Source organism: Ochotona princeps, chromosome 19, assembly GCF_030435755.1.
Source record: "Ochotona princeps isolate mOchPri1 chromosome 19, mOchPri1.hap1, whole genome shotgun sequence".
Classification (NCBI taxonomy): Eukaryota; Metazoa; Chordata; class Mammalia; order Lagomorpha; family Ochotonidae; genus Ochotona; species Ochotona princeps.
This window is the reverse complement of record NC_080850.1, coordinates 19,657,902-19,682,833: the sequence shown is the minus strand read 5'-3', so window position 1 is coordinate 19,682,833 and position 24,932 is coordinate 19,657,902. Positions and strand designations below refer to the sequence as shown.

At 42.2% G+C, this 24,932-nt stretch overlaps 1 protein-coding gene across 1 annotated transcript; it reads left to right on the top strand.

The window, feature by feature from the left end:
* Positions 1-752: 752 nt before the first annotated feature.
* Positions 753-21,827, top strand: MRPL22 (mitochondrial ribosomal protein L22). Its single transcript, XM_058677565.1, has 7 exons — positions 753-878; positions 960-1,008; positions 8,159-8,276; positions 12,453-12,518; positions 13,808-13,885; positions 15,441-15,510; positions 21,552-21,827. Exons 1-7 carry the CDS (start codon positions 851-853, stop codon positions 21,761-21,763), a joined length of 621 nt encoding a protein of 206 aa, XP_058533548.1. The 5' UTR covers positions 753-850; the 3' UTR covers positions 21,764-21,827.
* Positions 21,828-24,932: the final 3,105 nt, after the last annotated feature.

The following is a 24,932-nucleotide window of genomic DNA, read 5'->3' as shown; positions in this document are numbered from 1 at the left end:
AGCGTAGACTTTAACCTGCCTTACGTATTTCTCATTTGAAGAAGGAAGACGGTAATCCACATTTTGTTGACTTGTTGTTAGGAATAAAATGAGATTTGGTGAAATGGTTGTACGTATCCGATAGTAAGGGTCCATGAGTAAGTCATCCCATGTGGCCAGTCCGGAGACCAGTACCAGTGAGCACATCATAAATTATTTTATATTTAGATGTTATTTTCTTCTAAAGCTTTTAGGAGTCTTTGGTATAGGGAGCAGGACGCGCACCTCCCATGCTGGAGTGTCCAGCGTTGGTCTGAGCTACCCTTCAAGCCCAGCTGCCCGCTGCTGTCCACGGTGGGCTGGAGCAGCTGGTGGCTCGGTTCCTGGGCTCCATGCCAGCTGCAGGGGATGTCTGGCCCGAGCCTGGACTAGTGCAGGTGTTTGGAAAATGAACCAGTGTCTCAGCCCGCTTTTAATTAAAAAGAAGAAGAAGAAAGAAAGAAATGAAAGCTGTTTTGAAAAGGAAATTTTTACATTGCTTTTCATAAGCTGTGACTCCATGTTGGCCTTTGTTGAGAGGAAAGCTGAGGGCCGCGGCGGGTCGAGGTGAGGTGACTTATTCACAGACTGGTCCCCTCTCCTACATCATTTGTGAGGGGAAGCCACACTTTTTCTTCATCTTAGTGGATTTCTGGAAACACTAGTTTCGAGGCTTTGTTAAGTTGTTCAGCCGTAAGTAAGGGGCTGGCCTGAGGACACCTGGCAGTGCATCCGTGGTGTCCATGACAACACCGGAGGCGAGCCGGAGTATTGCGCGTGCGCATCGCTGTGCGCCGTTTGGCCTCCGCGGCTTCCGTAGAACGAGAGGACGATGGCGGCGGCCGTACTGGAACATTTGGGTAAGGATTTCTCTCAGTAACTAAGGGGCAGAGAAAGGAAGGATTCGAGATGTGAGTTAACGGCTTGCGTTGATGTTGCAGGTGCCTTATGGATGCAGAACCTGAGGATCCGGGGGAAGCTGTCTTTGGGGTAAGGCCCGATAATCGGTGGTCAGTGGCTGAGCGCTGCTGCTCCGTGTGGGGCCGACCCAGACGGCCTTAGCGTTGGCCTTGACGCCTCCCTTTTCCCGACGTGGTACTGCCAGACTGCGTGTGTAACGGGCTCTGTCCACAGCCTCGGCTGACGTTGCCGCACACGGTTCGGCTGCTCCGGCTTGGCGTGGTAGCGCCCACCTTTGCTAGTTGCTGATGGGGTCCTCCCTGAACGCTGAGTAGACCCCGCGGATCCCTTCCCGCATGGCGTTGCGCCAGGCGCTCTGTGTGAACTTCACAGAGGGCAGCAGGACTCCTTGGCAGTGCATTGATTGAAACGCGGAGATTGATAATCTGGTCGTGAGTTTTCTGGGGTAGTTTGGTTTAGTTCATTGACTTTGGCGACAAGTGGACTGTTAACTTATTTTTAAGCGTGTGATTTTAGAAAAATTATCCTCTGTAAGCTTCAGTTACTGCTTGTGTGATTTGAGAGTAGTATTAGAATTGTAACTATTGTAAATGTTTTAGGAGGTTCAAATGAGCTGCGAATGACACGTTAGTGTAGTGCATAGTATGTGAAAATGTCACCCTCAGTTGCAGCTACCATTAATATTTTTATTCCGGAGGCCGGCGTTATGTTGCAGCCAGGAGCGCACGGCCTGGGCCCCCAGTCTGATCCTTCTTTGCTAACTCACCTGGGAAAGCAGTGGAGAATGGCGCAAGGGCTTGAGTCTTCTGGACTCCTCTGGGAGGCCCAGAAGCAGCTCCCTAGTTTCAGACCGGCCCAGCTCAGGCCTCTTGCGAGTAATGAGTTGCCGGCATTAAGCCCTGTTTCAGGTGTTTGAGTTTGTCGTAAACTAAAGAAGAAAACAGAACTCGCCTGCTCTTAGGGCTGGGCTGCACTTTGCTTCCTTCTGCTGTGTCCTGTTCTTTTTCAGAATGCGCTGTGCATTTACTTGCTTCTTGGTGTTTTTTTTTTAATACTGTGTTCTCATTTCCGGTCTATTAGAGTAGTCCTGTCAAACCTCTGTTCAACCATTTCCCTTTCTGTAAGTTTTCTCAGATCCCACTAAGGGAGAAATGACATTTTCCTTTCTCTGAGCATGGAAGTGTATATAGAGGCTTCATGTACATGTGTCCCTGCCCCTCAGTAGTTTGTGTCTTGAGGAGGCAGGAACAATTGTTGTTTGTCATTACTCCAGTATGGAGCCATACACAAGTAAATAATTGAATAATGTTTGTTAGCATCAGTTGCTTTGCATTGGGGACTTGGACTAAGTAACAAGAAGTGTTTGAGTTTAGTCTTTTTAGTCTGTATTTTAAGGGTTTGAATTTTGCTAGATCATCTCAAAGGCTCTTTGTAGTTTTGAAGTCATATAGTTTTGTGAACACTCATTGTGAGCTTTCTAATGGAGTAAATTGCCATATGAAAATCAAGTAAAAAGGTGTAAATAATGTTTATAGCATACACATAAAATCCTAGATGTAATGATTAGGAGCTTAATTGCACAAAATAGAAATAAATGAATTGAAAGATGTCTGTGTAAAATGAGAGATGTGGCCTTTGGCAGTCTGTTGAATGTGTTCCTTATCAAAAGACTTCAAATTGTGTTAAGAAGAACCCTGCTGACTAAACAAAACCTTGTTGCAGGCTCTGTCTTGTGAGATTTTTGCATAGTTATTTACCCACAGCCTCCTTACCTTGCCTGGCTGTCACTACAATCTTTTTTTTTTTTTTCATTCTGCAAATACAGTGTTTAGCGCCTGCTCTGTGAGAAATGATTCAAGCACTGAGTCTTGCAGGTAGGAGGGATGGTTATCCCTGCCTTCCTGGAGCACGCAGTCTGCTGAAGGGCACAGATGATGAGCTTGTGAGTAAACTGTGGGGTACATTAGAGCGTGACTTCAGCTTACTGTTACTGCAGCCGAATGACTTTAAGACAGGAGACAGTTTTGCTACCCACAGAGCATTTGAAATGGCTGGAGATGCCTTTGGTTTTTACAGCTCAGGCTGATTGGCTGGCTGCTGCTGTCTCGAGTGGGTGCACGGGACAGCAACTCCCTGCTCCCTGCAACGCAGGAGTTTGTGGCCCCACGTCAGTGGTGGGGAGGATGAGAAACCCTGAGAATGCTTAACAGAGCTGCATTGCTTTGTTTGCTGTTGTTTCTTTGTTTGTCCTTGACTTTCACAAAGTGAAATTATATTGACTTAGGAAAACATGCATTTCATTTCACTTCAGCCTCTTTATTTTAGATTTTAATTGAGGCAAGAGGGAGGATGTTCTTTTATTCAGTCTCAAGTGAGAACTGAATGTTCTCAGAAGTAAGTTTGAAACAAAGAACATTTTATCCTTGTTGAGTATAATTGAGAGATTGAGTTAAGGCTCTTATTCTACTGGAGACCTGGGTATACATTGTACTCAATTTCAAGATGAACTTTGGATACTAAATAGGAGGTTTTCTGGCTTTTTGTTTGTTTTCAGATTGTGACTTTAGAAAATTCTGAGATTTCATTTCAGAATTCTGTTTCATGTGAATAAACTCTTAAGCCAAAAAAAAAAAGGCTTATATCTGCTACTTTTTGGTACATATTGTTTGATGACTACAGTTTTTAAAATGATTGTTAAGCTTCTTTAAATATTTGTAGGTTTAAAGCACCTAAATAACGAGAGAAATTAAATCAGATGTCAGTCCTGGGGGGTGGGGGGGCACACTCGCTTTGTGATTGGGTTCTGGCAATCTTGCCTTGTCTTCAAGCGCCTGTGTGTGTGTTGTGTAGAAGGTACTCTGAAGACTTGGTCCACATCTACCCTCATTCCAGGGAACAGAGATAATTTTCAGGTAAATGAAAGCCATTTGTCTGTAATATTTAAACTTGAAAGTGATAGAAGTTGATCCTACATTTCAGTGGTTTTAAAAAGTTTTGATTTATCTTGATAGTTTTTTTTTAAAAATTATTATTTGTGCTTATTTGAAAAGCAGAATTACAAGAGAGAGAGAGATTATCCACTGGTTCACTCCCCAAATGGCCGCACCAGCTGGAGCTGAGCCAATCCGAAGTCAGGAGCCAGGAGCTTTTTCCGGGTCTCCATGTGGGTGCAGAACAGTGGATCCTGGGAATGACCCATACCATCATTTGTTAATTCTAGCTTCTGCCTTTTCTTTAATGTGTTTTCTGTACTGATTCTTCACAGATATGAAATTTCATAAAAGTGTCAATTTTGTATTAGTTTATATTTTCAATTTTTCCTTCAAGTTGTTTTTATGCTTTAATTCATTGTTATTCCAACAACTGACCAGGAGAGGGCACACAGGAACTTTTGATTTTAATATACAGTGCTTCAGTTACCTCATTTGGAATACTGTTTTCATTTTATTAGATTACAGTGGCTGAATATTTGCTTAATAATTTAGTTGATAACTGTTTGAGTCCTATAAGTGTTATTGATATTTAGAAAGTGTGTCATTAAGTCATAATGTTTAATTTATTAAGGTTCATATTTAATTTGTCCAATATATATTGAGGCTTTGAGGAATTCAGGATACTGCTAATTGGCCTGGCAGTGTGGCCTACCGGCTAAAGTCCTCGCCTTGAACGCGCCAGGATCCCATATGGGCGCCGGTTCTGGTCCCGGCAGCTCCACTTCCCATCCAGCTCCCTACTTGTGGCCTGGGAAAGCAGTTGAGGACGGCCCAATGCATTGGGACCCCACCCGCGTGGGAGACCCGGAAGAGGTTCCTGGTTCCTGGCTTCGGATCGGCGAGCACCGGCCCATTGCGGCTCACTTGGGGAGTGAATCATCGGACGAAAGATCTTCCTCTCTGTCTCTCATCCTCTCTGTATATCTGACTTTGTAATAAAATAAATAAATCTAAAAAAAAAAAAAAAAGATACTGCTAATGGGTGAGTGAAGTAGTGATGGAACTCCCCCCAGTAAATCTTTCAGGCTGACTGAGGGGTTTGTGTTTATGTTGTGTTTCTGTATGTTGTCGGTAATAAGGCTAGAGATGGAATTGAGGTTAGGCAGGACCCCAGAATTGACATTGGCCAGCTCCTCTTTCCACAAAGAAATCCAGGTCCAAAAAGGGGCAATTACATGAGCATAGAAATACAGATGCTTGAGAAGGAAGCTTAAAATTGTGTAATATGAAACCTTCCTTTCACTGGACTCAGTTTGGTTGGGGACAGGAGAAGTGAACCATTCACAAAGGCTAATTTAAACATATGTTAGCCATCAGTGTTTGTTACATAATAGAAACTGTAGGGTGTTAGATGATGACCACCGACCGCCTACCTGCTGGTGGAATAATATCAGCAAGTTGTTCAGAGTTGTAATGGAAGCTTTATTGGAAAATCCGCTCCTGGGCCCCCTTCGCACAGGAGGGAAGGAAGAGGGAGGTGAAAAGGGCCCCTGAGATACGTGTGGAGGAGTTTTATACTCCTGTAGACACGCGGGCAGGCAAAGGGGCTGTTTGTGCCCCAACTATGGAAGGAATGTCCATTCAGGTGTGCCACTGGTCAACTGGAATCCCGCCAGGTTGGTGACGTAACTGGCTTCTGTGGCCCCTCCTGTTCCAGGCTGAAGCCTGGGAGACATGCTGGGTCCGGAGCAGACCAGCCCCTTGTCTCCAGTGCCCTGGGCAGCCATCATAGGGTATGGAATATGAATTAATCCATAAGGAAGGGATGAAGTAGGTGCAATTCTCCCCATCAGTCATTACACCTGAAGTTACTAGCTGAGCCCCTGAAAGTGTGAGATTCGGTTTTTTATTAGTAGCGTCTCAAGTGAGCTTATTCAGGTTATGAGGTAATTATTATTACACCATTTATTGATGAAAAGACTAGCTGCAGAAAGTTATATGATTTCCCCACGACTTGTCACCTAGAAGGATCTGGACTTAGATCTGCTTGACTCCACAGCCTCTCCCCGCATCTTTTGGTCTAGAGTTTCATTAGGAAGTCCTCTGTCTGCTAATGTCAAGTGTCCTGGTTTTATGCACTTCAGTTAAAACATTGGAAGCTAAACATGGATGTCAAAGAAAACATCTTATTAGTTATTGTGGTGGCATTGATCTTGATAATGAGATGTGAGTGGTAAACTTGAGGTAAAATATAAAAGAAACGATACAGTAAGTGGAGCCGGTATTGTTTTTACTTCAGGTCAAACTGCACTGCAGCGCTGGCAAGTACTGCTTTGAATTCAGGCTGCTCTGCTTCTGATTCAGCTTCCTGCTAATGTGCCTGGGAAAGTACATGGACCCTTGCCACCCATCTGGAGATCAGGATGGAGTTTCTCGCTCTTTCTCCTGGCCCAGCCCTGGCTATTGTAGGCATTTGGGGGAGTGAATCAGCAGAAAGAAAATCTCTTTTCTCTCCCTCCTTTTCAAATCAATAAACAAATTTTTTTTAGAAAATTATGTGCTTAGGAAGATTTGATTATTTTGAGCAGTTTGAAGACTAAAATCAAAGACTTTGCCAAGTGCATCATACAGATTACAGGTGTTGAGTAAGAGTGCAAACATACAACTTTAAGTATTAATATTTAAGCCTGGATTTCATTTTTGATATTTATTTTTTAAAGATTTATTTTTATTGGAAAGGCAGATATGCCCAGAGCAGGAGAGACAAAGAGGAAGATCTTTTTTCCATCCAATGATTTACTCCCCAAGTGACCGCAACGGCTGGTGCTGTGACATGCCGAAGCCAGGAGCCAGGAACTTCCTCCAGGTCTCCCACACAGGTGCAGCGTCCCAAGGCTTTGGGCCGTCCTCAACTGCTTTCTCAGGCCACAAGCAGGGAGCTGGATGGGAAGTAGAGCCGCCGGGATTAGAACCAGCTCCCATATGGGATCCTGGCTTGTGCAAGGTGAGGACTTTAGCCACTGGGCTACTGTGCTGGGTCCATCGTTTTTGACATGTTTTAATCCATTGTAGTTATTATCCTTATAAGTCCTTTAATTGTGCCTTCTTTGCTCTATGGGGCATCTGCTGGTTAGCTCTTAAGTGCCTGTGAATTGACCCTGGCAGTCTTTGCCGTAACTTGCTTGGCTTGCGTATACATAATCTTTCATGTCCACTTTGTGCATTCTTTGTTCATGACCTGCAATCAATTGTGTTTCCTTGAAGTTTTGATTCTTTTTGATGGCTTAGCTTATTTCAAGAAATTAATCTGAACGCAAGGAGAGCTAATTGCTTCTAGGTCATTATGTTTAAACCGCTTTTCAGAGGTGAAGTTTAGAATTTGCAGGATTTTAATCCACTTTTCCTGCTTCCATCCCAGTTGTCAATGACATAAAAAAAATAGAAGTAGATAATTACTCATTTGCTGTATCTCAAAAAATGTTTTTAAACTGGAGAATGACGGGACTAACTGTGCTACAGGAGGGTGAGTCATTTGATACTCTGGCAGAGAAAGGTGGCCTGGAGCTAGGAAGGCTGATGAAAGACAAGTCAGCCTGGAGGCTGTTGCTGTGGTCCTACCCTGGCATGGTGGCATCTGGGAGAGGAGGCAAAGCATTTGAGAAACATTTTAAGGGACACTTGTAAAACTTGGTGAGTGGGTCTTGCAGGAGAAAGGGGACCGGGAAGGTGAAGATAATCTTAGGACACTATTCACAGATTATTTTTTTTTACTAATATGGCAGGGGGAGAATGAATACCTGGAGAGGGGAGTGCAGGAAGTGATGCATTCAGGGTCTTCATCATCAAGTTGTAGCTCCTTGATTTGGTAGTTAAAAGCATCTTCAGCCCCAGTCGTGTTGGCCTGTAGTCGTGTGTTTGTCTTGCTTACTCAACAAAGTTGGCTGATTTCACAAACCAGGTTAGGGATCTATTAGGTCTTTACATCTGTTTTAGGACAGGGCTTACTTAAACTACCACTGTTTCATAGGCAGGTCAAGAGATCCTGGGTTACTATCTTTTTTATTTAGCTTATTTGAGTTATTAACTGTCACCTATCTTAGTCCCCAGTAAAGTAGCTCTGTGTAGTATTTTCTGTAAAAGCAGTGTCTATTACAGAAAACGTATAGAATGTTTCTGCTTGAAATCATTAGGTTGTTTCTGTCAAGATGGAATTGGTGTGGTTAGAAGATTGGTTAAACTCTAGGAGAAGTTCTAAGAGTATTGTTTTGCCGCCTTTTATTTCCCAGGATTGTACCCCAATCATGTGTCCACACAAGTACAGCCCTTGACATTTCTCGAAAATGGGAGAAGAAGAATAGCATCGTTTATCCTCCACAACTGCCTGGGGAGCCTCGGAGGCCAGCAGTAAGTGTGTGTCTAGAATTAACCTCTTAACTTTGCTGAGTTGTTTTATTTTTATTTGCCCAGCAGTACTTTGTTATTCAGAGGTAAAGATTAAAATTGTACAATTATGAATAATTTGTTGACACAAAATATGTAATTATTCCATTGTAGTTCAGAAGGATTATTGTTGCTTTACTTATCTTCTGCCTTTAGTTAACTTCCTTGAACAAGGGGGGTCTTTATTCTAAAACTAAGTTCTTAGTTTGAAACAGTCTACTTTGTTGGTCCAGAAGCTTACTGATGAATTCTTGATAATGGAGCATTAGTAGTTAGCAGTGGCTAGTGTGTAAGTCAAGTATGTGAATTTTCAGTGTTATATGTTTAGAATACTTTAACTTGCTCATTTTTGCTTTTGTGATTCACAAATCTTTGAACCTGTGGTTTGCATTTAATCATTCCTATGAGAGAATTTTCTTTAATTGCTCAGAACTTGTGTATCCCCTCCAGACTGTCAGAGGTGTTTCTAGTCTGAGATATAAAACCAACTTCTAGGTTAATGTAAATTTGCTGTGAAGTATATACACATCTGCTAAAAAAAAAAAAAAAAAAAAAAAAAACTTAAAGAAATAATAGCATGCATGATGTGTTAGCATTTAAATCCCTGAGAAAATAAACTGAGATAAGCACTGTAGAAATAGTTACTGCATTAATTATAAATCGTTCAGCTCAACAAGCATCTTCTGTAGGCTCTAAGGGATTCAAAGGGATGATAAATCTTACCTAAGTCATTTGCTTAGTTTTTCTGTGAACTTGACAGCATGCATTTTTTTTAAGATTTATTTTATTTTTATTGGAAAGCCAGATATACAGAGAGGAAGATCTTCTTTCCATTGATTCACTCTCCTAAGTGGCTACAACGGGTGGAACTGAACCAATCCGAAGCCAGGAGCCTTTTCAGCTCTCTTATGCGGGTGCAGGACCCCAAAGATTTGGGCCGTTCTCAACTACTTTCCCAGGCCACAAGCAGGGAGCTGGATGGGAAGCAGGGCTGCCACGATTAGAGCCTGCGCCCGTATGGGATCCCTGCTTGCAAGGTGAGGACTTTCAGCTGCTACGCTATTGAGCTGTCCCGACAGCATACATTTTATTAAGAAAAATGCTGTTTAAATATTGGTCTGAATCAGTATGATTTATTGTTTAAAAAAAAAAAAAGCTTTGGGTTCAGCGCAGTAGCCTAGCAGCTAAATTTCTCGCCTTGAATGCACCAGGATCCTATATGAGTGCCAGTTCTAATCCTGGCAGTCCCACTTTCCACCCAGCTCCATACTGTGGCCTGAGAAAGCAGTTGAGGAAGGCCCAAAACCTTGGGTTTCTGCACCCACCTGAGAGATCCAGAAGAGGTTCCTAGCTCCTAGTTTCGGCATGGCGCAGCACTGACTGTTGTGTCTCACTTGGGGAGTGAATCATCGGACAGAAGATCTTCCTCTTTGTTTCCCTCCTCTCTGTATATCTGACTTTGCAATAAAAATAAATAAATCTTTTTTAAAAAGGTTTATTTTTTTCTGAGGCAGATTTACACAAAGATGGAGAAGCAGAGAAAGAGCTTCCATCTGCTAGTTTATTCCCCAAATGCCCCCAATGGCCAGTTGCTGTGCGGAGTGGGTAAAGCCACCCCCTGTTCCTCTGGCATCTCATGTAGTTGTCAGTTCTAGTCTGCTTCACTTCCAGTCCTGCTGCCTGCCAATGTGCCTGTGAAAGCAGTGGAAGATAGCCTAATTCCTTGGGTCTCTGTACCCATGTGGGAGACCTGGAAGAGGTTCCTGGCTTCTGGCTTGGTACTGACCCAGCTCTGGTCTTTGCAGCTTTTTGGGGAGCTAGCTAGCAAATGGAAGTTTTCTTTCTTTGTCTCTTTGTCTTTCTCTCTCTGTAACTTTACCTTTGAAATAAAAAAATAAAACTTAAGGGTGGTGGGAATAAAGATAAGCTGATTTCTTGGGATAGGCATTCGGCTCATGGGTTAAGTTACCTGCATTTCATCCCCTATCAGGGAGCTTGGCTTGAGCCCCAGCCCTGCTCCCAGTTCCTGTTTCCTGCCAGTGCACACCCTGGAGGCGGCAGATAATGGGTCAGGTACTCCGGTGCCTGCACTCCATTTGAGAGACTTTGATAGCTTTCTGGGTTCCTGGCTTCAAACTGGCCCATCCCTGGCTACCCTGGATATTTGTGGCAGAAATCCTGCACGGAAAAATCTATATCTGTCTATCTGTGCCTTCCAAGCTAGAATGAAAGCAAGATGTAAAATTTTAAGAGATTTTTAGGCTGTTTGATTTAGGCATTTTAGATTTAGGTTATTCCTTTGTTTGAGCCTTTTGTGTGTTGTGTGCCCACTGCCTTTACGCACTGTTCACTGCAGTGTCGTTAATGGCAGTGATAAATGACTTGGCTTTCTGATCTCTGGCTTTGCCTCTTTATCTGTTTGCCAGGATAGTCCCCCCCCCCGAAACTTTGTCTACTTAATCTTTAGAAATTACCTTTAGACATTTCACCTGCCCAAAGTAAATGTTGAGGTTTATAGTTTCAAAAGAGGTTGATTGAACTTTCCTGTTGCTTGTAAACATCTTTTTCCTTTTTTTCCTTAAGCTCTTGCTAGGATTAGTGTATAACAGTGTAAGGAAACAATTTTTTTATATATATATAAAAACACAAGTTGTGGATAATCACATCCAGTTTGGTTTAATGATATCCTGTAATGGGAGTCCGTAAGTTGGAAGTTTCTTTGTGGCTGACTTCATTGAGTGGATGAATTTTTGTAGGTTCCTGTTATCAGTGGTGACAGTTCTTTCTCCTCCTTTGCTTCCCAGGACACTTTATTGCTGAAAATGTAATCAGACTATTGCTGTAGGTTTCAGCCTGTCAGCTTCTGTTGCCCCTGTAATGAAATATGCCACATATTAAAAGAGGGCCTTTTGGGAAAACTTTGCTGTTTCCAAGGCATATGAAAATTCCGAAAGGAGTCAGAGTGTTGGAAAGTTTTGAGATCTTCTTGCTATTCCTTGTCTTAATGTTTTCTAATTTTTTTTTTTCCCAGGAGTGATTATTTTTTCCCCTAATTCATTTACTCTCACTTTTTTAAAGTGGTGGTATGATACAGTAGCGTAAATGGGTTTTGGAATCAGAAGGAGGATTCTGGGAGGTACAGCTGCTAGACCTTGTGTTAGCTACTTCACATACTTCCCTGTTCTTTGACTTCCAGCTTTCTTTCTCACAAGCTTTGTAATTTTGGACAACTCAACTTGATTTTCACTTTTTAAAAGAATTATAAAATGTTTCCTGTTCCACTTAAAGTTCCATTCATGAACTGAAAAAGTGTGTTGTACTCTATAAATTGTATACTAGATGATTGATTTAAAAATAAAATAGGAATTGTCTGCTACTTTAAATAGAGGATGATAAAAGCTAGCCTGAGAACTTGTCATGTACCGTGCATTACAGAGTGGTTTGTTAAGTGATTTTCTTTCTTTCTTTCTTTTTTTTTTTTTTTATAATTTATTTTCATTGTAAAGACAAACTTACAAAGAGGAGAGACAGATCTTCCGTCCGCTGGTTCATTTCCCAAGTAGTTACAACAGCCAGAGCTGAGCCTGTCTGAAGCCAGCAGCCTCTTCCTGGTCTCCCACACCTCCCATGTGGGTGCAGGGTCCCAAGGCTTTGGGCCATCCTCCACTGCTTTCCCAGGCCACAAGCTGGATGGGTAGAGGAGCAGCTGGGATACGAACTGGTGCCCATATGGGATCCCAGGCATGCAAGGCGAGGACTTCATCCACTAATCAACCATGCCATGCCTTTTTTATTTTTATTCATTTTAAAAAATATTTAGTTTCCTTTATGTTGTTTTGGCAGTCTATACTATTACATTCCTTTTAAAGAGGAAGAGGCTTAGAGGTTAAGTGGTTTGTCCAATGTTATATACCTGGCAGATGGTACAACTGGAATTCAAATTCAGAGGGTCTTATTCTGGAATATATACTCTTGACAAAAACACATTGAACTTTGACTGTTCTTATGAAAAATGCTTATTTTTTTATTTTTCAATTATGTTCCCTAATTGTGAATTTATTTAACTTACTGTTTTTCCTTTTTTTAATGAGGTAAATGTTTTTAAGATGTTTTCATTGAAATCTTTTACTCTTCTGTAAGGAAATCTACCACTGTCGAAGACAAATAAAATACAGCAAAGATAAGATGTGGTATCTGGCAAAATTGGTAAGTTAAAGTGACAACTCTCAGGGCCAGCACATGGCGTAGTGGGCTAATCCTTCGACTGTAGCACTGGCACCTCTTGTGGGTTCTGGTTCTGATGCAACTCCCTGCTAATGGCCTGGGAAGGCAGTGGAGCAGGGTCCAAGTGGTTTGACCCCTGCATCTACTCAGGAGACCCAGACGAAGCTCCTGGCTCCTGGCTTTGGAGTGAACTAGGAGATGGAAGATCTCTATTTCTCTCTCTGTAGCTCTACCTTTAAAATTAAAAAAATAAAAACTCATTAAAATTTAAAAGATAAAGTGACAACTATGATGTACAGATTTATTTATTTACTTGGAAAGCAGAACAATAAAGAGAGATAGAAAAGAGATCTTCCATCTACTCATTGCCCCATAGCTGCAACATCTAGAGCTAGACCAAGTAAAAGCCAGGAGCCTGCAACTCCATCTGGTCTACCGCGTGGACCCCAGTGCCCAGTGCTTAGACTACTGTCTGCTGCTGTCCCAGGCACATTAGCAAAAAGCTGGCTTGGAGGTGGAGCTTGTGGGATTCTTACCAGACATTTTGATATAAGATTTTGATATCACAAACAATAGTTTTAACAGTGCTGTGTTGCATGCCAGCCTGATTGCAACCATATAATACTTAGCAAAGAAATTATATATATTTTTTTCCCATAGCGTTTTGAGGAATCAAAAGGAAAAAAAAATTTGCCCTGTCTTCAAGAAGTTAGAAATAACAAATACGTTTTCAGACAACTGGTAGTTTATCAAAAATAATTGTTCAGAAAGGTATGGTTTAGTTTTTAATTTCTGATAAATTAAATCAATAAAATAAGTCATTAGGGTTCTGATTGAAAGCAGAGACTAAGAACATTGTTTACCTGTGAAAGTAGATTCAATCTGTTTCAGAGTGCTGCTTTTTAAGGTGCCCTACCCGATCCTGGAAAATGAATTTGTGGATGAGGCGAGAGAAAAGCAGCAGATCTGTGTGTATTAGTTTGTCCTGCAGGAGAAGGAGCTGCCTTGGGCTGTTGCCAACTCTGGTGTTTGTCTGTCATGTCTTTTGCCTTTCAGTAGCAGTGAAGCTAGTGCAACCTAGGCTTTCTGGTTAATGTGTTTGATTTTGACCTAAAATGGGTAGTATCATTTTGTAAACTTGCTTTCTTTTCTTTTCTCTAGATTAGTTCATGGTTTCTAGAAGTTACTTGGATTATGTAAGATGCTTGCTTTTTATTGAAAGAGAAACTTTGGAAATTAACCTGTTTTCTTCTTTCACTCTTTAATTCTAGATAAGAGGAATGTCCATTGACCAGGCTTTGGCGCAGTTGGAGTTCAGTGACAAGAAAGGGGCACAGATAATTAAAGAGGTAAACTTGTAAGACCCCCAGCTTTCCTGGTGTAAACACACTTTATGTGATGGAGAAGCAGGGCATTCAGTCATTGACCTCTTTACCTTGAGACTATATAAGCTTGGAATATTTGTTTTTCTCACATGTTTTTAATTGCAGCAGATATTAATTATTTTATGATCTGTGATAGACTTTATTTTTATTGATTTGTGGCTTGATCTATTTTTTATGAGTTTTTTTAACCAGTTCTGCACATGATTCTTAGAATTTTATTGCATGGAAATTTATTAAATAGAAAGACCATTGGACTGAAACTCCATAGCCCTGAAATCTAGTCCTTTCCATGATACTGTTCTTGTAACGATGGGCAAGACTCGTAAACTATCTGGGTTCTTTTTCTTGTGGCTGATTCCACAGGTACTAATGTGTTTAGAGGCAATTGTACGGCCTCATTCCACACACATGAATATTCTTATTTCAATAAGTTATGTTGACAGTTGTTCCTCACTGTCTTGGGATATTGGTAAATCTCCAATTAATTCTCACCCAAAATGAGTTCTTACTTTTGAGTTTAGTAAATGGAATGATTGATATTGATGGGTTCAGACATGAGAGAGTCTTACGATGCTATGATTTTATTATATTTAATTAACTCAATAAATTTATTATCTTTTGTATACCAAGCCATGTACTACATTTTTTTGTCTTAAAGGAATAAAAGATCTGGTTTCTGTTATTTGTGACAGCACTTGTCTTCTTTGAATGAAAGTGTATTCTGGAGACAGTTAGTAATTAACTTCTTATAGGAAATTCTCATGTGCTTTTTTTCTCTGATGTTGTTAATGAATTTTTTTCTGGAGTTTTTAAATGGTAAATTTTAGCTCTTGAATTTCTTTTTCTTTCGTCTTTTTTTTTTTTGAATTATTTTTCTTGGAAAGTCAGATACACAGAGAGAAGGAGATATAGAAAGATCTTCCATCCTCTGGTTCACTCCCTAAGTGTCTGCAGCGGCTGGAATTGAGGTGATCTGAAGCCAGGAGCCAAGAGCCAGGAGCCTATTCCAGATTCCCCATGTGGGTGCAGGTTCCCAAGGCATTGGGCTGTCTTTCCCTGCTTTTCCAGGCCATAAACCGGGAGCTGGAAGGGAAGTGGATCAGCTGGGATACAAACCAGCGCCCATATGGGATCATGCCACATGCAAGGCAAGGACTTTAGCCACTAAGCTACTGTGCTGGGCCCTTGAATTTCTTGACCTTTCTGGTTAAGTCCTTGACTCAGATACACAACTGTGCACCAGTGCCACCACCTTCTCCTTCACACCTTACATGTACCAGTTACAACTTGGCAGAGTAGACTGCGTGCTTTTCATTTTCCAATTCTCATCTAGGGAAAGCAAGTTCCAGGTTCCCTTCTCCCTGGTATCCTTATCCTTAAATACTCTCTCTTGAAAATTGATTATTAATTGGAGGCAAGTGATTAGCAGTCATATTGCAGAGATAACAAAAGATGAGAAATTCAATTCTGTTGCAGTTCAGAATTAGCCTCATAAATTCCTTTGTTTTCCTTGTTTCAGGTTCTCTTGGAAGCACAAGATATGGCGGTGAGAGATCACAATGTGGAATTCAGGTCCAATTTATATATAGGTACGATTTATAGTATTCGTAGCATTTTGAATTGTCTCCCAATAGTAATACCATGTCTTATTTAACAACATTCTTCGATATCTAACTTCTTAGGACTGGTTTGCCAGTGGAATTTTTTGATGCTGGCTTATTCTTCAGCCTTTAGCATGTCATTATTAATATGTTAAAATTGGTAATAACTGTACTGTTTTAATACTTCTGTAATGAGACAACTCCTGAAACCTGCTACCAATAATTAATGAATAATAGATTGTAAGACTACTGCATATAGTGGTCTTTATCATAATAAAACTAAGAGCATTTTTTAAATTTAAAATTATGAATTTATTGTCAGCTAGAAGGAATGAAGTATCACAGGAAGACTTAAAAAAAAATCTTCATTTCTGATGTGTCAGATCAGGTATGGATCCCTAAAAGTGTCTTGTCGCTTAACCTTGGAGGATCTGTAGTACTGAGAGAGACAAGTGGCCTTGAAAGGCTCAGGGGACCCTCATGTTTTGCCCCTTTGGTCACTATTTCCTGAAGCATTATCTCTGATCGTATCTGCTTTTTTGAGACCATGTTACGTTAATGTGCGTGGCAGTACTTTGGGAAGCATGATGCTCTGTACAAACATAAGGGAGTATTTTGCTATGTACGCCACACAGCTTTTTTGCTAGAAGATTATTATCGTTATTGCAGAGCTCTTTGATGCTCTTTTTTTTCTTTTATTTTTATTGCAAAGTCAGATATACAGAGAGGAGGAGAGACAGAGAGGAAGATCCTCCATTCGATGATTCACTCCCCAAGTGAGCGCAACGGCTGGTGCTGAGCCAGTCTGAAGCCGGGAACCTCTTCCAGGTCTCCCACGCGGGTGCAGGGTCCCAATGCATTGGGCCATTCTCGACTGCTTTCCCAGGCCACAAGCAGGGAGCTGGATGGGAAATGGGGCTGCCGGGATTAGAACCAGCGCCCATATGGGATCCCGGGGCGTTCAAGGCGAGGACTTTCGCAGCTCGGCTATGCTGCCGGGCCCTTGATGCTCTTCTAACACCACAGAAAGTGGAGTAGTAATTGGAGTTACTTTTTTCTTTTTTTTTTTTCATTATTTTTATTGGAGAGGCAAATCTACAGAGAGAAGGATTTTCCATCCGCTGGCTCTCTCTCTAAGTGGTTACCATGGCCTAGCTGAGCCAGTCTGAAGCCAGGAACCAGGAGCTTCTTCGAGGTCTCTGATTTGAGTGGAGGGAGCCAAAGCTTTGTTCCGTCCTCTACTGCTTTCCCAGACCACAAGCAGGGAGCTGGATGGGAAGTGGAGCTGCCAGGACATGAATCAGTGCCACTTACATAGGGAGGATTAGCTAATTGAGTTATTGGATTGGGCCCTGGCGTTACTGTTTTCTGTTTTCTTCAGCAGCAGTTACTCCTGAATTAGCACTTTTATCATTGAAGATGTTGATATTGAAACAAAATTGTCTCATTCTACCAAACCTGCAAATAAGGACTGTTTTATCTGAAGATAACTTAAATTCAAGATATAGGGAACTGCTGTTCCTGAAGAGGAGGAAAGGGGCTGAAACATTTCAGATGGAGTTGTGCTTTACAGTGTTTCAGCAATTAGAGTAGGGTGGGGAACATGTGACCTGCAGGTCGTATGAGGCAGGCACAATCATTCAGTTTGACCCTGGCCATGCAACAATAGGTAGGACTCAAAATTTAATAAATTTATATAAGTTTTAAGTTGATAGTTTTGTATGTCCCACAAATGATGTTAGAGTCATCCAAATGGCCCTTGGTGGATAAAAGGCTCCCAATCCCTGGATTAGAGTAATAGAAGCATCACCTGAATTCTACTTCGTCCTCTAACCTCTACCCTCCCGGAAATATTTATTCTGGGCAGGTTAAAATTTCAGCCCAGCTCATGAGGAATTGCTGCCAGCAACCACACCTTCTGAAATTCAAATTAGTTTTCTTATTTTAAAGCTTAATCTTTATAACTAATTCTATCCTGATGCATGCACAGATTCAGAGGGAAACCAAAATGGCAACTGAGAATCTATGGGTCCCCTGAAGTAAGTCATATCTATTTTCTCCTGGGAACAGCCTGAATAAAAATGGTGGGGATGAGGACTGCAGAATGCTGAGAGGGACGAGCTGGGAGAGGAGCAGGTTGTTCATTTAAACCTTACTGCCCTTTCCTGCTTTATGATTCTAATTTCAAATGAAGTTTAATCAATTTTATTTGATTTTATATGAATATGGAATCTTACTTGACTTTATAATATAATTCACATACAAATTGAAATAGGGGTTGTCTTCAGATCCTTTTTTAATAGTTTTTTAAATCCTTTTCAATAATTGTAATAAAGAAAAGTAGTCTGAGAAGCTTAATACTGCCATCCCCATCGGAGAGACAGTTTACTGTTGCCATTAAGCAGAAGTTTACTTAACCAGTCCCACATCAAGACGCCGTTATTGCAGAGATCTCCTTATATATTTTTTCTGCTAAAAAATCATTGCTCTACCTACATACTCTTTTCTCTCTCTTTTAAAATATTTATTTTATTTTTATTGGAAAGCCATCTAGATATACAGAGAGTACAAGAAACAGGGGCCAAGTGGCTACTATAGCCAAAGCTGCGCCGATCCAAAGCCAGGAGCCGGGAACTTCCTCCAGGCCTCCCACACAGGTGCAGGGTCCCATGACTTTGGGCCGTCCTCCACTGCTTTCCCAGGCCAGAAGCAGGGAGCTGGATGGAAAGTAGGCTGCTGAAATTAGAACCAGCGCCCATATGGGATTCCCTTGCATGCAAGGCGAGGACTTTAGTTGCTAGGCTACTGCGCCAGGCCCCCTTTTAATAGATTTCTTTATTTTTATTTGTAAGAGCAGACTTTAAGAGAATGAGTATGGGAGAGAGAGAGAAAGGTGAGCAAAAGAGATATCTTCCAACTACTGGTTCATTCACGAATTGGCCTCAGTGGCTGGAACTATGTTGGTCTGAACCCAGGAACCAGATTTTCCTCTGTGTCTCCTAAGCAGGTATAGGGTTCATGGACTTGCTTCATCTTTCACAGCTTTCCTAAGCCATTAGCAGGAAGCTGTCAGAAGTAGAACAGCTGGGACTCAAACTGGTGCCAGTATGGGATGCCAGTGCTACAAGTGGAGGCTTAAGTTGATAAGCCACGGTACGGGCTCCAGTAATCTTTTCAGGAGATGGATACTCTTAGGATGGTGAAGCAGCTTATGCTGACATATTGGATATTTGATTTATGAAACTTCTCTGATAAAAATCACATGGGGCAAGGAGTGAGCCGGTATTGTGGCATAGTGAATAAGTGCCTGCCTGCAATGCTGGCATCCCACTGGGCACTGGTTCAAGATCCAGCTTCCTGCCGGTGCACCTGGGAGGGCAGCAGAAGATAACCTAGGTGTTTGTGTCCCTGCAGCCTGCACCCATGTGGGAAATGCAGAGGAAGCTCCAGGTTCCTGGCTTTGGCTTGATATGGCATGGCCCTGCCCATTGCGACCACTCGGGGTATGAACTGTACCTTACCACCGATCCCTGGTCCTGAGACCAGGGAAGCCTTTTGCTTAATGATTACCCTAGTGGGATACTTACCAAATGCTGGAAACTGAATTATCTCAATATATTCTTAGAAAAGATCTAGACACTTGGTTCTTTAGAAATCTATTTGAGGACCCAGCACAGTGGCCTTGAAAGCGCCAGAATACCATAAGGGCACGGGTTCATGTCCTGGCAGCTCCACTTCCCATCCAGCTCCCTGCTTGTGGCCTGGGAAAGCAGTCGAGAACGGCCCAATGCTGTGGGACCCTGCACCCATATGAGACTCCTGGAGGAAGTTCCTGGCTCCTGGCTTCAGGTTGGCTCAGCTAGGCCATTGAGGTCACTTGGGGAGTGAATCAACGGACAAAAGATGTTCCTCTCTCTCTCCTCCTCTCTGTATATCTGACTTTGCAATAAAAACAAATCTTTAAGAAAAAAAAAATCTATTTGAGAGCCCAGTGTGATGGTTAATCTTTACTTTGCAAGCGCTGGGATATGGGCACAGTTCTTGTCCTGGCTCCATTTTCTAAGCAGCTCTCTGCTTATGGTCTGGGAAACCTGCAGAGGATGGGCCAAAGCCTCAGAACCCTGCATCCAAATGGGAGACCTGGAGGAAGCTCCTGGCTCCTGGCTTCAGATCAGCTCTGCTCTAGCCACTATAGCCATTGGGGAGTGAACCAGTGGAATGAAGATCTTTTCTGTCTTTGTAAATCTGCCTTTCCAATAAAAATAAATAAATAAATATATATATATATATATATATATGAAATGTATTTGAATTTTGAACGTTTGGTTTCTTGGTTGCTATCAGGTTGGTTCATCAGTGGATGTTATAGTATAATACCCTGAAAAAATTGTAGGTGTTTTAAGGAAAATACTTTCTTATTAGCATAGGTTCTCATTATATGGTAATTTGCCATATGCCTGCCATCAGTCTAATTCTAATAGTTGATGTTGCATGAAAATTCGTTTCCTCTTCAAACTTAGAGTGATTAATGACATTCTGAAGAGGCTTTAAGATAGACGTGGACCAAGAGAGTCTCACTGCTTAGTTATTGGCCTTAGGGAAAGTGGTCGGCTGGCTTTACATCAGTTTTTTGAGGTAAGAATGATGCAGTGAGGGAGAAGAGAGGACTTGTAATAATAAGATGGGAAGATTTGTACATTTACCTGCACAATAGTAATAGGAAATATTTGCTTCTTTAATACATATTGATGTATGTTGAAAGAGTACAGTCATTCTTGTTTATGAAGTTTTGATGTTTGCTTTCACTCAGAAAGCACCTGAGTACATTCTGTGTGCATACTGCCTGCATAGTTAGAGGATGGTATATCTTGTCAATTGGTTTAAGACATCTGTCATGTAGTTTTGTTCTTTGATAGAAGTCCTTTGGGAATAAAACATAAATTGTGAATCTGGGATGAAATAAAAGCATGTACACTATTAGTATTACAGGTATTTGGAAAATTTTGACTTTTTAAAAAAGATTTTTCCAGCCAAACAAACTGATTTGTTTTTACTTCATTTTTCCACTTTTGGAGTCCTCTCATGTAATCTGTCTCCCTGCCTTCATCCCTGATGTCTCTTCGGGTTTGTTCCTCTCCGCCCTGCTCTTATTTTGTCTGCTGTTCCTTATCTGCTCTTCCTTTTGTTTTCCCACCGCAAGGACATGCTTGCTCTCCCCCCGTCCCTGCAGTTTGTGAGCCTGGCATGTCCTGGCTTTAGGTCGGATGGATCTGTCCCACGGTTGCTTGTGACACCTACCCCCAGTTGCCCCAGTGTCCCATCAGTTTCTGGCACATGCCTATGATTTATTTCCTTTCTAGCAGTTGCCACCAGCTGAAATGTATGATTTTGTTTTCAGTATGTAAAGTGTGTGGATGTTGGGGCCTTGCCAGCCTGAGTCTGTTTCTCCAGCACTGGAACACTGCATGCTTCTTCGAGCTCAGGAGTTAACTTGTTTTGAGATGCCTGATCAGTGGTATCTCATGTTATCTTTTTTTTTTCCATTTTCAAATTTATTTGTTTTTTATTATTTTTATTGTTAAAGTTTTTTTCTTTAATTGGAAAGTCAGATATACAGAGAAGGAGAGACAGAGAGGAAGATCTGTTCGTTGATTCACTCCCTAAGTGGTCACAAAGGCTGGAGCTGCGCTGATCCAAAGCCAGGATCCAGAGGCTCTGCTGGGTGTCCCACGCAGGTACAGGGTCCCAAGGTTGTGGGCCATCCTTGACTGCTTTTTAAGGCCACAAGCAGGGAGCTGGATGGGAAGTGGAGCTGCCAGGACATGAGCCAGTGACCATATGGGATTCCAGTGCATGTAAGGTGAGGGCTTAGCTGCTAGGCTACCGTGCCAGGCCCCTGTATCGTGTAATCTTAATGAGCTTATGTGATACTGCAATCTAGAGGGTGAAAGGACAGAGTTGGTCAGCTGTCAGCTGTAATTTTGTAGCTATAGTCGTCTCCTATCATTCTCTTTTTCTGCCCTGTACAGCTGAGTCCACCTCTGGGCGAGGCCAGTGCCTGAAACGCATCCGCTACCATGGCAGAGGACGCTTTGGGATCATGGAGAAGGTGTACTGCCATTATTTTGTGAAGCTGATGGAAGGACCGCCACCTCCACGTGAGACCCCAAAGACAGCACTTGACCATGCCAAAGACTACATTCAAGAGCTTCGCAACCGGACCATCATCCACAGTCTGTGATGGGGATTCAGACCTCATTGTATATATTTTACCATTTCTTTAAAAAAAAAAATAAAAAATTCAACACATGTGGTTTCTTTTACTTTTCATTGAATTATTGAAACACAGTAGATGGGGCATTGATAAAGCTTCATCCATCTCTCTTGGGCTCTTGGCCTTATTTGCATACATTTGCCGCTTGTAGGGGAAGTTGGCTTTGGGAGTCCGGATGTTGTTTTGAGTACATTCCGGAGAACATGTTGACTTTACGGCTTAGTGTCCTTCAGGGGCAGTTTTGTTACTGACTTGACCGGATGGTGTGGGATCAGAAAGTGTGTCCTTCTTCATCTTGCTTTTCCCTCGGATCCTGGGGAGGGTGTAGCGAGAGTGAGTATGACTGCAGGTTGCTTTATGGCAGCAGTTAGGGCATCCAGTGGTTTTGGGTTTCCTTTTGCTGTTGGCACAGGCCATCGGTTGAAGAGTTACATTCCCCTTCACTGTTGGAAGCAGTACCTTGAAATTGCAGAGTTGATTAGATAAAGCTAGAACTCTAAAACACTCTCGTAACTTGGAAATTTTTTTCCTTATTAAGTAAAGCCTGAGTTCATGTCTCCTGACAGTGTTTTCTGTTGTTTGTATATCCTGTTTAGGATCATTTCAGGTTTTGTTTAAGTGAATCAATTATTGAGAAAGCACTTGAATCCACCTCAACCTTGCATTCTAAAACGAGGCAGTAGGTGGCACTCGCTCACCTCTGGTTAGCACCACATTATTGGTGTCAGCTCTCAGCGCTGCCCGACTAACTGGGACACGTGGTTTCATTAAAGAAGCACCCTGTCCACAGCCCCAGTCCAGCACTTCTCAGGTTTTTGGAGGCAGAGGAAGATTGTGGGGACTCTGGGGTGCTTTCCTGCTAATGCAGGCTTCTGGGTCCCCTCACAGTGATTGTAATTCAGCAGGGCTTTTGAGGGGTTATTTCTAGAAATTGTTTTAGACAAGAGCTTTCAGGTAATTGTGTTGTAGGGGATTACACTCTGAGAATGCTGCACTGGTAGGAAGAAGAATGTTTCAGTGCCATGATTTAAGATGGTATTACTAACAGCCAGTGCTTACTGGGACTTTATTTGTCGATCTCTGTGCTGGTGTTTTAAAGCATCCTGCGAATACAGCTATTGTGTTGCTAGTTTATGAAGGAAAGCACAGAACAGCAGCACACACAATTTAAGTAACTATCACAGAGTCACAAAGCATGGAAGTACTGGTGCTGTGATTAAAACTGGGTGTTTGAGGGCCCAGTACAATAGCTTAGTGGCTAAATCCTTGCCTTGCATGCTCCAGGATCCCATATGTGTGCCGGTTCAAGCCCTGGCTGTTTCATTTCCCAGCCAGCTCCCTGCTTGTGGCCTGGGAAAGCAGTAGACGGCAGTGATTCAGAGTCTGATAGGAGACCATTGACCTTCCCTTGGAAGCAGTGGCTAGCTGGTGCATGTGATAGTCGGTGGACAGCAGGGTCCCTGTGCTCTCCACAGAGACACTCAGCTAAGAGACTCAGCCTTGGAGTTTGACTTCGCAGGTGTGAGTGAAACAAACCAGGTAGGGACATGAGCTCCGTGACCATAGCAGTGGAAGTGAAAGTGCTGCTTCCTTCTATTTATTTGGAAAAGGTTAAGGGAAATAAATCCTTATATTCAGATGGAGAAAATTTGCTTATGATCTAAGGTTAGGCTTCATTTGGCACTGCCTCTGGGGTGTTTTGAAGTGCAGTAATAACTCTTGTGGCAGTACTTTATTATGCACTGGTGACTGTTTTAACCACTTTGTATACATTATCTTGATTAATAATCTTTCCCAGTGTCACTTTGGGGCAGAGGATATTTCTTTATTTATGGTTGAGAGTGAACCTTTAATAAAGGGACGTTGTGGTCCCCACTTGAAGTTTAGCTTCACATATACAAACTGTCATTAAATGGCAGTCTCTGAGGGCCTGTAATTTTCTTCTTTTTCAGAAGAATGTTCATAGAGAAACTTGCTGGAGGGTAGCACATTCAGAAAGGAGCATACAGTTCTGTATGTGAGCTCAACTGGTAAGCATGCCCCAGTCACCTCTACTGGGTCAAGAAAGGGACCATACCTATCAATAAATAAATAAATAAATGCTTTTTAAAAAAAGATACCATACCCATGCAGCAATTAAAAAAGAACTTTTTATCTATTATTATTTTTTAATGGAAAGACAGATCAGATTTATAGAGAAGAGTCAGAAAGATCTTCCATCCTACTTTTCACTCCCCCAAATGGCTACAATGGCCAAAGCTGAGCTGATCCGAAGCCAGGAACCAGGAGCTTCTTCCCATCTCCCATGTGAGTGCAAGGCATTTGCAAGGTGAGGATTTAAGAAATTCTGTCATTAATTATTAAATGATTTTATATTTCAGAGAATATGGGTCCAAGAACTTTAAAAAAAATTTTTTTAAGATTTATTCATTTTTTTTTTTTTTTTATTACAGCCAGATATACACAGAAGAGGAGAGACAGAGAGGAAGATCTTCTGTCTGATGATTCACTCCCCAAGTGAGCCGCAACGGGCAGGTGCGCGCCGATCCGAAGCCAGGAACCAGGAACCTCTTCCAGGTCTCCCACGCGGGTGGTGTCCCAATGCATTGGGCCGTCCTCGACTGCTTTCCCAGGCCACAAGCAGGGAGCTGGACGGGAAGTGGAGCTGCCGGGATTAGAACCGGCGCCCATATGGGATCCCGGGGCTTTCAAGGTGAGGACTTTCGCCGCTAGGCCACACCGCCAGGCCCGAACTTTAAAAATTTTTTGTGTCCCAATTGCCCCACTTCCCATCCAGCTGCCTGCTTGTGGCCCAAAGCCTTGGGACCCTGCGCCCACGTTGGAGACCTGGAAGAGGCTCCGAGCTCTTCTGAGCCAGCAGAATGAAGATCTCTTCTGTCTCTCCATAAATCTGATCTGCCTTTTCAATAAAAATAGAAGTAATAAATAAAAATCTTCTTAAGAATTATATTTGTTTTCTTGAAAGGCAGAGTAAGCAACGAAGAAAGAGCTCTTCCAACCTACAGCAGCAGCTGGAGTTGGGCCAAGTCTAACCAGGAGTCAGGAATTCCATCTGGGTGTACCATGTGGGTGGGTAGAAGCCCAAGCACCTGGGCCATCTGCTGCTGCTCCCCAG

Bases quoted from the DNA above. Each gene is read 5' to 3' on its own strand.
- MRPL22 (XM_058677565.1), top strand. From the start codon at position 851: ATGGCGGCGGCCGTACTGGAACATTTGG. The intron at 8,277-12,452 runs GTAAGTGTGTGT...CTCTTCTGTAAG, and splicing joins GGGAGCCTCGGAGGCCAGCA to GAAATCTACCACTGTCGAAG. The intron at 12,519-13,807 runs GTAAGTTAAAGT...CTTTAATTCTAG, and splicing joins TGTGGTATCTGGCAAAATTG to ATAAGAGGAATGTCCATTGA.